The sequence below is a fragment of the Mercenaria mercenaria genome, chromosome 12 (genome assembly GCF_021730395.1).
Source record: "Mercenaria mercenaria strain notata chromosome 12, MADL_Memer_1, whole genome shotgun sequence".
NCBI classification, from domain to species: domain Eukaryota; kingdom Metazoa; phylum Mollusca; class Bivalvia; order Venerida; family Veneridae; genus Mercenaria; species Mercenaria mercenaria.
Window position 1 is genome coordinate 46,458,780 of NC_069372.1, and position 15,789 is coordinate 46,474,568.

The following is a 15,789-nucleotide window of genomic DNA, read 5'->3' on the forward strand; positions in this document are numbered from 1 at the left end:
CGAGTGTCTTAACGGGTTCACTACCTAAGTCCCGATAATTTATTGTCAATATTTTCTTAAAAATGAACGACATCCTTTAAAGCTGAAAGTGAATAGCTTTTTTCTAACATACTTCAAAAAAAAGGTAAATACAAAAAAGCTGCTGCAGAGTTTAGAATTAAATCTAAATAAAAATGACACAGTACACTTAACAAGTAAAGTTAACTAGCCCAAAACAACCTACATTATTAAACTGTATGGTTACAACACTGACAATGGTAACTTTGCTTCACATATGTTCTGCAAATTATCTGCACATCTCTTCCTTTGTAAAATATGTACACAAACTTCTTAAGCGTGGCCTTATAACTTGGTGAGCACATTCCTTAAATTCGCTGAAGATAAGAATTGATAGTTACGCGCACGATCAAAACTTATTTTATGGAATGACGGAAGAAAACAACGGCGGAAATGAATGGTTTGTTATTTCAGTATTTCCTTTTAAGTTTTCTTGAGATACATCTAAGTTAAGTTAAATAAATTTCGTTTACGACATGCCCCGTTAACTTATTTGTCGTGTAATAGCTAGTAATTTACAGTACAGTGAATAGTACTATGTTTTATGCTTTTTTAGAACTGAAGAATATTTGTATTGTAACAGTCGTCATTGGTGCCTGTTTATTACAAGGTTAGTGTTTTATCTATAATCAATAAGCCACATGTCAACTATTTTAATAGGTTGCATGTGTGCATTTGTATATTGTCCAAAACATGATAACCAGTTGCAAGTACTTAATAGTAGTGCATGTATGCATTTGTATATTGCCCAAAACATGATAACCATTTGCCAGTATCTGAACTGCTTTTAAAATTTGCTCATTATCTAAAATATATATCCGAAGACCTCGACGTGTACGTTAAGCACAACCTTGTATTTCTTTTCCAAAAGGAAATTATTAAACCGCGATTTCAAATCATGATAACCAATTGCAAGTATTGTATTTAAACTGTTTTGTCTAAAATATACATCCACCAATGGAAATTATAAAACAGCCATTTATATGCTATATATTCACATGTTTTCTGTTTTCATGTTGTTAAAATATGCATAAATCTAGTTATAGATCACTGAAACGATACATTCGTCAACAAATGAATAGATATCGTTTTAAAATGGCATATAATGCATGCTTTACTAGGGTAGCGTACGTTAATGCTTTCATTAAACATGACGTTGAACTATCAATGTGCAATCAGACTTCTGAAATGTTCCGTCATTATGTGACGTCATATAAATATCAAATTATTATAAATTGTACACAGGGGTCACATAAGTTTATCTTTGCGAATACAAAAGCTATGTAAATATCAAAATTGAATGATAGACAGCAAGTTGATAAATATGTTTTGTATTTTTCTCACCCAAGTACCTGCGATGCGATGCTATTCATGCAAAAACTTTCAAACAAGTGAAGACTGTATGAACGTGACCCAGTGTACGTTTAATGAGGTGGGATATATCTGCAGTACTTAATTTTCTTAGCTTCATTTTTATTTATAAATATGTTGATAAATATTTTCGAAACCGTTCTTCCAAACAATATGCAGAATATTGTTTTTATCAAAGCTTTGCCTGCAGTAGCATGAATATTTAGGTCTTTAAAACAGATACGATAAGGTTTTGTTTAAGTCTGTTTCATATCATTATCTTAAAAGGAAAGAGACATGACATGCATTTACTACTGGCATGCGGAAAGTTCACTGATAAGAGATAAGAATATACAGAGTTGTTTAGATACTCAAATTTGCGATATTTCAACACGATAATCTTTTGTTGTTGGATTTAACGTCGCACCGACACATGATAGGTCATATGGCGACTTTCCAGCTTTAATGGTGGAGGAAGACCCCAGGTGCATCTCCGTGCATCATTTCATCACGAGCGGGCACCTGGGTAGAACCACCGACCTTCCGTAAGCCAGCTGGATGGCTTCCTCACATACAAGATAATCTGGCCGCCTAATATAGACGCTATGCAATACTTGAAATAAATCGTAGAAAGAAGCGTTGTAACTGTATAAATTCTATCAATAGGTTTGTTATGCTCGTGCCGATGGTTTATCTACCGGAGATGTTCAATATACAGTAGGGTGCTCACGTGATAGGGTAGGTTTCTAAACTTAATTGAAGTATTGCCTGATTTATTCATTTAAACTTGGAGAAAGATCCTAAACTTAATTGAAATATTGCCTGATTTATCCATTCAAACTTAGAGAAAGATCCTAAACTTAATTGAAATATTGCCTGACTTATTCATTCAAACTTAGTAAAAGTAACGTTCCAGAAATACAGTCTCCTTGAAATGAAATCCTACAGTTTAGTTTAAACATATTTTATTGCCAATATATACATATATAAACAGATAACTACGTCAATTGTACATATAATAGGCAAAAGGGTCGACCCAAAAGTTCTCGCAACATTATCCTACAGTAAATTATGTATACGGATTTGTAAATGAAAGACCTTGACATGACGATACCTTGACAAAGATAATACAAGAACAGAAAAATAAATAAATAAATAAAGAAAGAAAGACAATGGGGCACCGCCTTGGAGCGGTCGAAGGCAAAACATTCAACCTGTTAATTGGGCGCATATTAACTCTAAAGACAGAAGAGCGTCAATACTTTATGTCTGTATTGCATTGCATCTGAACTCGAGATTGCCTTTTTCGGAAGACAATGTACATACGCTATTTTCAAAACAGGATGTTTTCATTAACTTCTTTATCTTTGAAATAAAAGATATCTTAAAGTTTGAAAAAAATGCAATTCACGTGCTTTGGGAGAAAACTAATCGATAATCGATAGCAATTAACAAATATTGTGTACATACATACATACACATACATATAAATATATTCCCAGAATGGGAGACTTTGGTCAGTTATCTCCCTTTCATACTGTCTTAAGTAAGTAGGTCCTTTCATTTGGATTACTCTGTTGTTATCGTTATGTTATTTGTAACAATATGATGTAAATGAAGCTAAGATATTGATCATCATGACTATTAATTTAATAATGCTTTCAGCTATATATTCTATAAACACACACGTGTCTTACTTTTGACATTCCGGACATTTAGTTTAACAAACATGCAAGATATCTCACACCTTAGAACTGAGCTATCTCATAGACAAAACAGCGATAAAGTCAAAGGATTCCAAATGATGGAACAAACTTACAATTTTATTATCTTGGACATAATCCAATAAGAGAGACAATTTGAAACTCACTAAAGTCCCTCATTGTTACATACATTGTGTATTCCTGTACATGATTGTTTTTTATTTCCTAGTCTGCAGTAAGAGAAGATTCAACATTTTGTTCGGATGTTTGCATGGAAAACCTGTGCAATTTGAATAAGTGTAACATTCCAGGTTAGAAATTATGTGATGAGGCTTGGTTATAACACGTCCTTTCGTAATACGTCAAAACATGTTTTACTGTTTTTATTTTCATATTTATAACGCTATGACGAAAAAAAGTAAAATTTATTGATTTTAATGTATAAATGTTCGACAGTGTGATATATGTGAAGATGTTAAAATAACTGTTATCTGTGATTTTTGTATGGAAATATTGCACATTGTTAATATGGTAAATAGATTAAGGGTAAAATTACAACAATTGACAATACTTAGATTTAGTATACGATCTTTAAATCGATCCATATAATTGTGACATCAAAATACTTTTATATTATTTTATTACATTATTTTGTGAGACGTATCTGTGAATAGAAAGGACATCAAGTAATTTTGCTACACAATTAAATATTTCAGTTTCTCCTAAAGGAAAGTCGGACAGACCTCCGCGCTGTCTGTCTTGTGAATTAACAACCAGTCCAAACATTTGTACAAACTTGGTGCAATGTAACGAAAACGAGGTAAAACGAACGATTACTTTAAACATACACAAATCAATAATGTGTCCGAATAAATATATATAATGCGTTCATAATTTTATATTAATATCATGGTCATGTGTACGGCGTAAAATGCCAAATACTGTTGCCAACATAAAGCAAATGACGTAATGTTTTGGCGCAGCAACCTTCCATACGTCTTCAATACAAACTTTATAAGAATATTGTACGTATTTAGTGAGGAAAACATTCTACCAGTCAATACTGGCATGTAAAACAAAAAATCTAATTGTGCTTACAAATATATATCCAATATCGGCGTTTTATTGCTCAGATATCACAAAACATACAAACAAATCAAGTTTATATGCCGTGATATATTTAAAACTTTCCTATTTAAATATCTTTTAAATGAAAGGTCTTAATTTATATTGTAGATATGTTATGTACGTGAAGTTACAGTATATGGAAATAAAAGATTTCGGCTCGGTTGTATGAATAAACAGGTATAATTATAGAAAACACTTTGACAAATATAAGAGGGGTCAATATGCGTTTCCGTAAATTTTACAAATATTGTTTAACAAGTTATGCATTTCACAGTTTGGGGATGTTTCTAAATAATTTTCAAGTATATGCCACTCTAGGGCTGGGTTATATTCATAACTATTAAATCTTAAAATATACATATCCGCAAACAGTTACATTTACTTAACAGAGATGTTTGTTTGTTTGTTTTGGGTTTAACGCCGTTTTTCAACAGTATTTCAGTCATATAATGGCGGGCAGTTAACCTAACCCGTGTTCCTGGATTCTGTACCAGTACAAACCTGTTCTCCGCAAGTAACTGCCAACTTCCCCACATGAATCAGAGGTGGAGGACTAATGATTTCAGACACAGTGTCGTTTATCAAATAGTCACGGAGAACATACGCCCCGCCCGAGGATCGAACTCACGACCCCGCGATCCTTAGACCAACTAACAGAGATGAGGGCGCCTGCTTAATACAACTTATTAAACAATATTTCATATATCTCCTAACCTGATTTTCTAATGACTTCTATATCAATCTAAAATGGCGGATAAATATACTAACGCGGCGTCATTTCATTTGAATGAGTCCCATCCCGAAAATTGACTGCTCCCAATCCAAGATAGCGGCTTTATTTAGACAAAGAAGGAAAAAAGTGATCTAGAGAGATGCCCTTCACTACTCAAGTGAATCAAACACTTGATAAATTTTGCCAACCCAGCGGTATGTCTTATTATTTATTTTAGCACTGCTCTACGAGATCCTCCGTCACAGCCAATCCGATAACAATTGTTGGAAAACGTTTCACAAGCTCCACAAATTCGTCGGCTTTAACGTGTTCTGTGTGTTGTGAAAACGACCATTGTAATGCACTAGCATGTCAGCAAAATCTGCATTTATGTAGGTTACACTGTAACTATAAACCTAATGCAAACTTAACCATGCGCTATTTAACGCCGCTGCTGTCTTAAGGTGTTATTCATGTGGCTTAAACTGATAGGCTAAAAGACTTTATTGTCTGGTCACAATGTCGATTTGTTTTTCTCTATTGGGGATGCTTTTGGCGTTTACGTTTTTCCATCTTGATACTGTCTTGTAATCGGCTTTTTCATTCTTGGCATAACAGATTGAGAAGATAACATAACATCACTTAAATATAAAGAAAATTATGCAGATATAGAAAATAAGTCATGAATAAGAACACTTTTGAGATATAACAAGCTTAGACATCCGCGGTGTTGCATGATTCACTAGTGTTCGTTAAATGCATGTGTTAATTTGAAAACCAAACTACATATGCGTCACGTAAATTCATTTCCGTTGAAAGAGTTTTAGATATTACATCCTTGCAACTGCAATGTACTTTTTCTAGTATATGAAATTTTTAGAAGGCTAGTAACGACTGTAACGTCTTTTCAATGGTACGCATTGAACAATTGCATCATTATAAGCATTGGTAAAATAACACTAAAATACGAATATTAATTTATCTAACTTACGTGAAACAATCCACACTTCTATTTCCGGTCAATCTAATATCTTCGTGAACCTTTATTAATTATTACATGGCATGGACTACTGCAATCTCACTCTTAATTCTAGCTGTCGGGCCCTCACACCAACTTGACCTGATAGGTGACAATACTACATGTGTAGACAAAAACGTAGATGCATGTGTTGCATTCGGAAGTCTTGACAGTAACGCATGTGTAATTCTACCAAAAGTTGATGAGATGTGCCCGAAAACCTGTGGGATCTGCGGTAAATTTATTGATTAAATCTTCGGGCGATATATGATTGTAAAACAAACGTCAAAATGTTTTGAAAATTAAAACACAATACATTAAATGTTGCATTTGTACCGTCTAAATTTCACACAAATTGAGTTGTATTTATCAAAATCTTATATGTTAAACTACAAATTAAAAAAAAAATATCGTTACCTATTTTACATCAACAAATTCTTGTCCGCACAAACTAACTTTGTTGGCTGAAACTACAAACGGAATTAAATGATTTTTACAGTGCTGAGCATCAAAATTATATGCATGTTTAGAACATATAAGATTGGCATTTGATATCTATTGAAGTCTTGTTCATTTTCCAGGACATTTTGGATGGTCCGAATGGAGCATATGGTCAGATTGCTCACAGACTTGTAATGAAGGAACAGTTACGAGAACAAGGACATGTCTTCATCAGATTGATATCGCGCATGCGCACAATTGTATAGGTGGTAGCAAAGAGAGTAAAAGCTGTAATGATGGAATATGCTTAAGTATGTTAATAAAATACTATAGTATTAAAATATTTACACGTTTTGGAATTAATATTTTGGTCATTAAGGCAACCAGTAGCTCGAATTGATAATTTCGGACAAATTTGTGCGGCCTTGCGTGTGTAGTATCGTAGAATAAACATGGACTTTGAAAAGAACAAAATTAAATCTTTGTGTGAATATAATGCCAAAAGATTAGATTTTCAAATTGACTTTATTATTTAGATTGAAAGGATTATTAACTCTCTGAGATTTAAAAGTATAAAAGACGGTGTAATGTCTTATGTCTGGATTTTTCAATTTATAGTCGAAGGTACGTGGTCCGATTGGGAATCGTGGGGTTCGTGTTCGCTAACCTGTCTAAATGGAACAAGAAGTAGAGTCAGGCACTGTACTAGCACAGACCAAAGTCAAGGTGGCTTGTTTTGTTCAGGCGATCATTTAGATATTTCATTTTGCAACCAACAGGCTTGTCCAGGTAAGTCTTATACAGTAAGACTCACTTATAGCAAACTCGGTTATAAGGAAATCTCGGTTATAAGGAACTCATTTTTCTGGCCCGACGGTTCCCCTATACATTTTATATGAAAACCACACTGATAAAACGAATTCGGATATAGTCAAAACTCGGTTATAAGAAACACATTTATTTGGCCCAGTATGACATTTCGCTCGTTTATAATGAATTTAGTCCGTAATTTCAAGTTTCACTGTCATTTGTACCAAACTGAAGTATGCAAATTTATAAATTCGTCGCTATTGTATTTATTTTATGAAAATTCATGTATATTTTCAATAACTACAATGTTTAATTTAAACGCCTTTGTCTCAAACGTACAATACGTAGGTGAGAAAAAAAACGTGGTAACCCCTTATTGTCATTGTGCGATAGAGTACCTAACATCGCATTTATGATTAGCATTTAATTAAGTGTGATAAAGCTACTGTAACATGAAAGTACACTGTTGTAATTGGTCATGTGTTATTATGACAAGTGATAATCATCATAATGCAAATTCCAAAATAATCAAAGCAGTTAGTTCCCCCCTTTATATACTCTTCACACGAAGGTAAAGAATTCACCGAACAAAATATAATTTTATGTTTTCGGTTATTAACAGTCTACTGAAAAAAACTGAATTGGAATAAAATATCATATCTAGGTCAATGACAAATCAATATAAAATAATTTATTATATACCTTTTAAATTCTGTAAAAAATCGGCCTGTATTTCACAAGTAAATATGAACAGGCAGTATTGTACCTTTTGTATTGTATGTTACCGGACTACTTTCATTAATATGCATGGCCTGACACAGTTCTATAAATAGCGCACATAAAAACTTCACTAAGTTCCATTTTAACATCGATAAACATTGAAGGTTTCGTTCAATAACAAAACACCAATATAAAAGGTGGAGGTATATAATAAAAGGGTCTCGATCTGGGAGTCTGTAGTCGGCTGTCGTGGATTTTGCAAGGTGGTATCACACTCGGCGCTTGCGCGCCTCGTGAGATCTGATCTGACAAAAATCCACTCGAGGCGAATACAGTATCCCAGATTGAGCTACTATAATAATAACCCTATTATATTAAAGAGTACAACTCTGTTCTGATAAAACCGCAAATACACACATCAAAAATGACTCAAATCACAGTTTTCCCAGACATGTTCGCTATACGTCCGTCAGATGTTTTTAAAGCGAACTGTGGATATAGCGCACCTCGGACATAACATTTTTACCCCGACGAGTTCCTTATAACCGTTACGTTTTTACAATGCTAAAATATTTTTGTTAAAAGACATTTTTGTCTCATGCGGTTCGTAGAAATAGCAAATATGTTCAAGTACAGTTGCTTGCTTTTTAACATTTAATAGTTAGTTTCAATAATTTCATTCTATCAATTTCCGTTTTATTGCTTTTGTTTACATTTATAAGTCATTCATGTGACTGAATGTCTTTTCATTTATGGGCTGTGTTAATTTATTCTGACATATATTACCTTTGCATTTAGTTATTAATATAAGAGCAAGCACGATCATATTACTATTAATCAATTTTAGTTGAAACAACATGTCCAGACAATTGGATTGCTTATCATTCTTCGTGTTACTTCTTTGAACACTCTGCTGTAACATTTTCAAATGCACAGGTATAACAGACTTTGTAATATGCAATATATATACTTTTTGCGCAACGCGCCTTTACCTACAGGTACGGTAGAAATCCAGGGAATAAACTTACGCACCGTCAAATCAGTATCGTATAAGTCAATACTTCCATATTAGCACAAATTGCTATAGATTCATTGATGTATTTTATACAGTTTATAATAGTTAAAATAGTAAAGGACGTAAGATGGAACCCTTACGGTCTACGCAAGAGCCTCTGCCTGTTATTGATTTAGATTCCGAAAGCGTCAAGGGGACTAAATTAAACTATCAGCGCTCTTGAAAATCAATCGATCATATCATATGTAAAAATAATGTCATCTATGAAATCAAAATTAGAGAATAATGGCCCATCACATTTTTAAATGATGAAAATATTTGTAACAAGTAATGGTAGCCGAAAAAGGTTAGTGCTACTCAAATTGTTGTTGCGCTGAACTATGTTTAAAATGCTGCATATTTGATACATCGTTGTATTTGGATGGCGATACTTCTTTCAAGTGGTTCAGATGTCGTGGATAAATTGATATAAGCCGGTGGTTATTTAAATCTTCTTTATTTGATTGCTACTTTGAAAATGTTTGCAACGTTATACTGAAATATTAATATACATAGAAAGTACTTTATTAGCATTCAACATTGTCGTTATATAGAGCTTTTGCCATGCACGGAAATCGACAATGGTGCATATAGAATCGGCGAGTGAAAATACCTTCATTGTGGATCATCTCAACACGTTTTCAAGTAAGGTTTCTCTTCTAAAATATAAATATCTTTAACGTTTTCTACCAGTTGTTCTGTGTATTAAACTATAGTTTTGCATATGACCGTTCGTTCCAAGTCTGTTGGTTAAATAATGACATCCTTGTATCCAAAAGTTACATTTTATATGAACGTACTAAATCTTCCTTGCAGAATTGCATCATACTGAGCTGGAGATTTTGCATTCATGCTCCAAAACATACTGTTTGTGTTCTGCTATTTTGCAGTATTGTTCGAGCATGATGAATAATTATGCTGGATATGCAGTATATGTTGCAATTAACACGCTGCTTTTGAATATGTATCATTATGTTACCTTTTAATATACCTAATATACAGCAAATATACTCCAGTGGTGCTAGTTACTTATAAAATTAATGAAGTCAAGTATAATGAGATAAGAAGTTATCAGACTATATATTATGGCTTTTTTAGACTTTAGTATTCTGACAAAAACATTAAGCACTGTACCATACATTTTAGTGATAGATAAAATGTTCGTCTTACCTGCGTGCTCAATGTGAGTGCTGAGGATCGTAGATATTGATGCCAGCTAAAGATACATGCCTTTGTCAATCAGTCCGCCGTCTTTACTTGTCATCAATTTTGAAGCAATCACATCTAAACTTTGACAAAATGAATAAGGCTATAATATCGTATTCAAGTTCGATTATCGGCAAGATCTGACCTCAACAATTACAATCTCCTGATACATCAAAATGCCAAAGTCAATCATATTTAGTACCGATATTTCATCCCTAATTTTGATTATTTTAAAAGAATGTGTATGACCTTATCATCTCGTTTAAATTCGAAAAGCAGTCGTGTCTGAATTCTTGAACTGTTTAAGAAAGGGTTCTTCCAGTATTTCAAGAATTGGTTCATCAACTGTTCTAGAATCAATTCTGTTAAAGTTCAAAAACCTGCTATTAAACTACTCAATCCAAAACATTTATTGAAATCAAGGTTATTGATGGGCGATTTTCTGGTAATAAAGGTTCTTGAACTGTTGAAGTACTGGTCTTTGAAATTAAAGTTCTTGATGTTGCCACTTTCCTGCAGACATGTTCAAAAATGGTTCTTCAGTATCTCGCAGGGGATCTTTAGGTATTAGTGCAATATATTTCGACATAGATACTGTATATTTCAGCATAATTTAAATACTGGAAACATATTTAAGATGATGCAATGCATATTGATACATACTTCAAAATAGATTTGTGGTTACATTTGCAATACATGTGCAGTGTACTATTTATATACATGACATTTTTACCGATGTGGTTAAATGTCTAGAATAGTTGCAAAAAACAGCTGATCCATGGTCAGCGCATGGAAGGTACCCCGGTGGTATTATCAAGAGAAGTAATTCAAAGATTCCATGGCATTAATATTTTCAATCATAATTTGAATAATGTATCTGAAACGTATTGCATATATGATGCAGGATTTAATAAGATACTTTCTGGTAAACAGCAAATTAGCACTATATATTACATTTACAGTAACACACTGTATTTGCAGAATTTTTAGCGTATCGCAACAAGTCAAATTACACCATTTGCTGTAAGAGAGTCATCATGTTTATCGAAAGGTGCATAGTTGAGACCTGTTGAAAAGAAACTTTTGAAATCTACCGCAAAAATATAAACAGGGAAAACTGGCTCGTTGACAAGCTTTTGACGGTGACAATACACTACGGAAGCGTCTTCCAATTTGCATTGTTTAAATTATGGAGAGTTACATACCCACAATTTTAAAATGTCTTTACTCGGTAGATCCAGGTAATGGTTGGTGGATAGGTATGACCGATAGTGACGTTGAAGGAACGTGGAAATGGACAGACACAAACCAGCGTGTCAATTATACTAGTAAGACAATTATTATCCGTGTATTTCGTCAAGCATCGTGTTTTATATTTCTAAAGTATGTGTTCACCCTCTGTTGTTGCTAAAGTGCCACACTATGCAAACCAATTTAGAATTTATACTATAAAATTTCAATGATACAGCAAAATAGTGATGGATAAAAGACACTGACGTCGTCTTCGCTGCTTAAGACGATTTAACTATTTGGCATGACAATTAAATGGACCCATATAACTCGTGGATGGTTTGTTGCAACACTGAATAAGTATAGATATACACACATTCATCATAAATAGTATTTACATAAACTTCTATTTATAAACATAAACATTAACACAATTGAATTGCAAAATATCTATTATATTATCAAAGAAGGAGTCCAGCTTAACTGTAATGGTAATTTCAAGAATCAACAAATTGGACATTTTGAACATTATGTTAAAGGTCCATTACTAAGGGAAAGTGAGTTGGCAATTTTTTTCATAGCCAGTGCATAGACTTCTGCAAATCACTAAATAATGAAGATTGGCAGGTCAAAATTTACAGAAGGTCTTTGGAACTCAAAGAAATGTATGTGTATTATGTTGAAATTTCAATGAATCAACAGAATGACCCCCAGGTCTTTTTAACTTTCTTCATACTTCATAGAAAAATAATTGTACATATACTGCGATTTATTTCGAATTTCTACATACCAACTTTCATTTTCCAATAAAATGAAATAGTTTCTGTGCTTTTTAAAAGAAATTAAAATGTTCACTTTCCTTAGTATTGGACCTTTAATATCATTTTTGGTACCTGAATACAACGTATTGTTCATTTATATAATTATAAATATACTCGAGGATATGGATCCCAGTCTTGACTTTATTTAACACAGAGATAGCTGACACAGTCGTCTCACAGCTTGTTAAACTATTTTGAAGTTGTTGTTTTTTACGTATTCACACATAGGCCATACCAAAAACTAACTAAAACATATTTTCGTGTCTATAACCTGACGAGTGTACTTATTTAATATATAATTTTGATAACTCATATTTTCTAAACAGTGTTATAAAAATAGCCCGCATTACAATTCACTACCCAGACGCATTATTGAAAACTTCGCTAAAATATAATCCCTACTTTAAATTAGTTTAAAACTCTTCTCACGTATTCAGTTGTTTTACACTTCGGCTCTTGAACTTGGTCATTTTGTGGGTTATGGCCTAAAAAGACAGACACATTTTCAGACTGGCTTAGAGGAGGTCCAGACAATAGCAACTGGGCTGATGATTGTGCGGTTCTACTTCATTCAGCTTCGTTTCAATGGAATGATTATGGCTGTGGAGATCATTATTTTAGTGTTATTTGTGAAAGATAGATTTACCGTACTTTGTGTATTTTGATGCAATTGCTTAAAAATACCAAAATGACCATTCTTGTTTTCTTTGACTTCCTTAACCTTTCAAAGACATTTAGTTTCTGGTTGTTAAGTATTGTCTAAGATGCAGAGCATCAATTATTTAGGACTTGCCAATCCTATTTAACACATTTAATACCTTGCAATTTATATGTGAATATACTTATTTATCGCACAATTTTAGATTGTGTAATGCTACAAGTAGTTTACATGCGTGTACGAATGTGTATGAAGTATGATCTTTGAATATGGATAATGAGAAATGTTTCGCATTTTTTAGCTACCTGAGCACAAAGTGAATGCTTTGTGCTCATGGTGAGCTATTTCGATCCCTCTCCGTCCGTCGTTCGTCTGTCCGTCTTCTGTCCGTTCGTCTGTCCACACATTCGCCTGAACAACATCTCCTCTGAAACTGTTGGTTGAAAGTTGATGAACCTCGTCCTGGATGTGCCTTGGATGTTTTCTTCAAGAATGTTTTTCAAACGGTCGCGCTTGTTTGCACATAGATGCTACCACAGCTAAAAGCTGAAAACGTTTCAAATGACATCTGCTCCTAAACCGCTTGTCAGATTTTAAAATAATTTCACACAAATGGACCTTCTTTGATTATCTACTAAGACAGTTTAAGTTGTTCTGATTAGCAAAAAAAAACATAGTCACTTTTCCCTATATACATATAGTGGAAATTCTGAAAAATTTCTGATATGAAACTGCTGGCCCAAATTTAATATAATTGCACACAATTGGGCCTTGTGTGACCCTCTGCCAAGACTTTTCAAATTATTCCAATTCGTCAAAGAAACATGACCGCCAGGTCTTTTTTGCCCCCAAATGTACATAGTAAAATCTTCTTGTGTGAAACTGCTGGATAATTTTAAAATAATATCACACAAATGATCCTTGTGTGACCCTCTACCAAGATTGTTCCAATTCGACCAAAAAGCATGGCGACCAGAGGGCGTGGTCATTATCCCCAGAATGTGTTTAAGGGAACATTAAAACTCTTTTTGTATGAAACAACTGGCCCAATTTTAAAATGATTTATCACAAATGGTCCTTGTTCCCTCTACCTAGAGTGTTCAAATTAAGTCGATTCACCGAAAAACATGGCCGCCAGGGGCGCGATCACTTTTCGTTTTATATGTGTAGTGGAAACTTTTCAGATTTCTCGTCAAAAACATCAGGTCTAATTTTAAAATAATTTTACACGAATGTTCCTATATTTTTCAACTTCGTAAAATATTTTAAAAGCTGTTCTAGCTTTATATTATCACGATATAGTGAAATCATACGGCATACATCCGGCTTATCTAATTGCTGTATGTGAGAACGGTGGTCATCTCTGTGATTATCTTAAATTATATTTGTAAATTGCCAATGGCAAAATGTATTGCTGATTGCCGATTAAGATGAAACTGAAAGTTTAAATATAACGATAATTATGCATAAAAAGAATAGTTACACTTACTTTTATGTGCAATTAATAACGAGAGATATGACTTTACAGTAGCAGAACATGACCTTTCAAACTTTAACTTATCACAGCAAGTCTTGATAGAATTTTACACTAATTAGACCTTTTTAAATCAATCAAACATCTAACGACACCCTAGATGTCAACACCAACGCTTGTAAGGCTTTGCAATTTTGAAGTCTGTCAGACGTTTGATTTAAGTCGCCAGTGACGTTGTCCCTTTAATTTATTTTGTGTCGACTGTCTAGTGGTGTATTACCTAAGAATGATAGAAACATTTTCAGACTGGGAAAGTGGACAGCCAGACAATGCAGGTATTGCTGAAGATCATGCAGTATTTCTTCGGTCGTTTTCTTACAAATGGAATGATTGTGGCTCTTCAGATCCATACAGTGTCGTTTGTGAAATATAGTTTTACAATAATCTATTGGATTAAATGAAAATTGTTTGAAGTACAAGACAGAACGTTCTGTTTTCTTTAATTTCCAAAGCATTAAGGTAATGAGAGAACCCATCATTAAATTTGATTATGATTCAAAAATTAGTTCATCAGACCGATAGATATTCCTAATTACTTTAAGATGTCAAAATTCAGAACGTTGCCATATTTAGTTATAGGAATTTTTGAAGTTAATCTACGAGCAGTAATGCATGAAACTAACATGAGTAAATATGGCGTTATCTATCATTGACTGGAGAGATAATTTCTGTGCGCAAATGTAGATGTGTGCGTCATTGAGGTCATACATTTGTGCCGGAGTTTGAACAGGGTAAACTAAATGCTGATCAAAAACGCTCATGTTTTTATTTCACACTTATAAATGTATTTTAGACTGGAATACAAGTGAGGGTAATTCGGATGGTGAAGATTGTTGTATACTCTACCCAAGTTACAGTTTCAAGATGGCCGATGTCGGATGTGAGACCTTTAATGCGAAACCGCTTTGTGAATTGAAATAAAGCATGGATGAATAAATTGTGTGCTTGAGTTTCTGTAATCGGAAAATCAAATTCTTACACAGTGTTACTTTCCCTTTCTGGTAAAGTAGTCTCTGACATCACGTATAAATTGTATAGAAATTCGACCGTCTTACATTTATTTCATTTTTGAATTTTGTTGTACAAAGTTTATATCTTGACATCTAAATATGATAAATTTTGCTTGTAATTTAAAAAGATTAAATAGTGACACTAAATGTATTTCTTTTTCCGACATTGTGACGCGTACCAGTAAAAAATGTCAACAATGAAAGAATTTACGAAACGGTTACAGCAATACATATCAGATTGAATACTTCCATTATGTTTTAATGGGTGTGACATGTTTGTCAATTTGTCTGTAGATTATGGCAAGCGTTAGATTTAACAGATGTTGCCAAGCGTGAC

General features: G+C 33.4%; 1 protein-coding gene across 3 annotated transcripts; it reads left to right on the forward strand.

The window, feature by feature from the left end:
• The first annotated feature begins 363 nt into the window (after window positions 1–363).
• Window positions 364–15,554, forward strand: LOC123535345 (uncharacterized). 3 transcript variants are annotated; one of them, XM_045317962.2, is made up of 15 exons: window positions 364–457; window positions 614–667; window positions 1,407–1,489; window positions 2,074–2,145; window positions 3,340–3,421; window positions 3,827–3,930; window positions 4,347–4,415; window positions 5,189–5,342; window positions 6,045–6,203; window positions 6,550–6,720; window positions 7,028–7,198; window positions 8,787–8,875; window positions 9,548–9,638; window positions 11,435–11,527; window positions 15,236–15,554. In XM_045317962.2, the coding sequence occupies exons 1-15, from the start codon at window positions 451–453 to the stop codon at window positions 15,361–15,363; spliced, it is 1,527 nt and encodes a 508-aa protein (XP_045173897.2). In that variant the 5' UTR covers window positions 364–450; the 3' UTR covers window positions 15,364–15,554. The 3 variants fall into 3 exon arrangements, with proteins under 3 accessions (XP_045173897.2, XP_045173896.2, XP_045173895.2); XM_045317961.2 differs by lacking the exon at window positions 15,236–15,554 and adding an exon at window positions 14,688–14,861; XM_045317960.2 differs by lacking the exon at window positions 15,236–15,554 and adding an exon at window positions 12,760–12,942.
• Window positions 15,555–15,789: the final 235 nt, after the last annotated feature.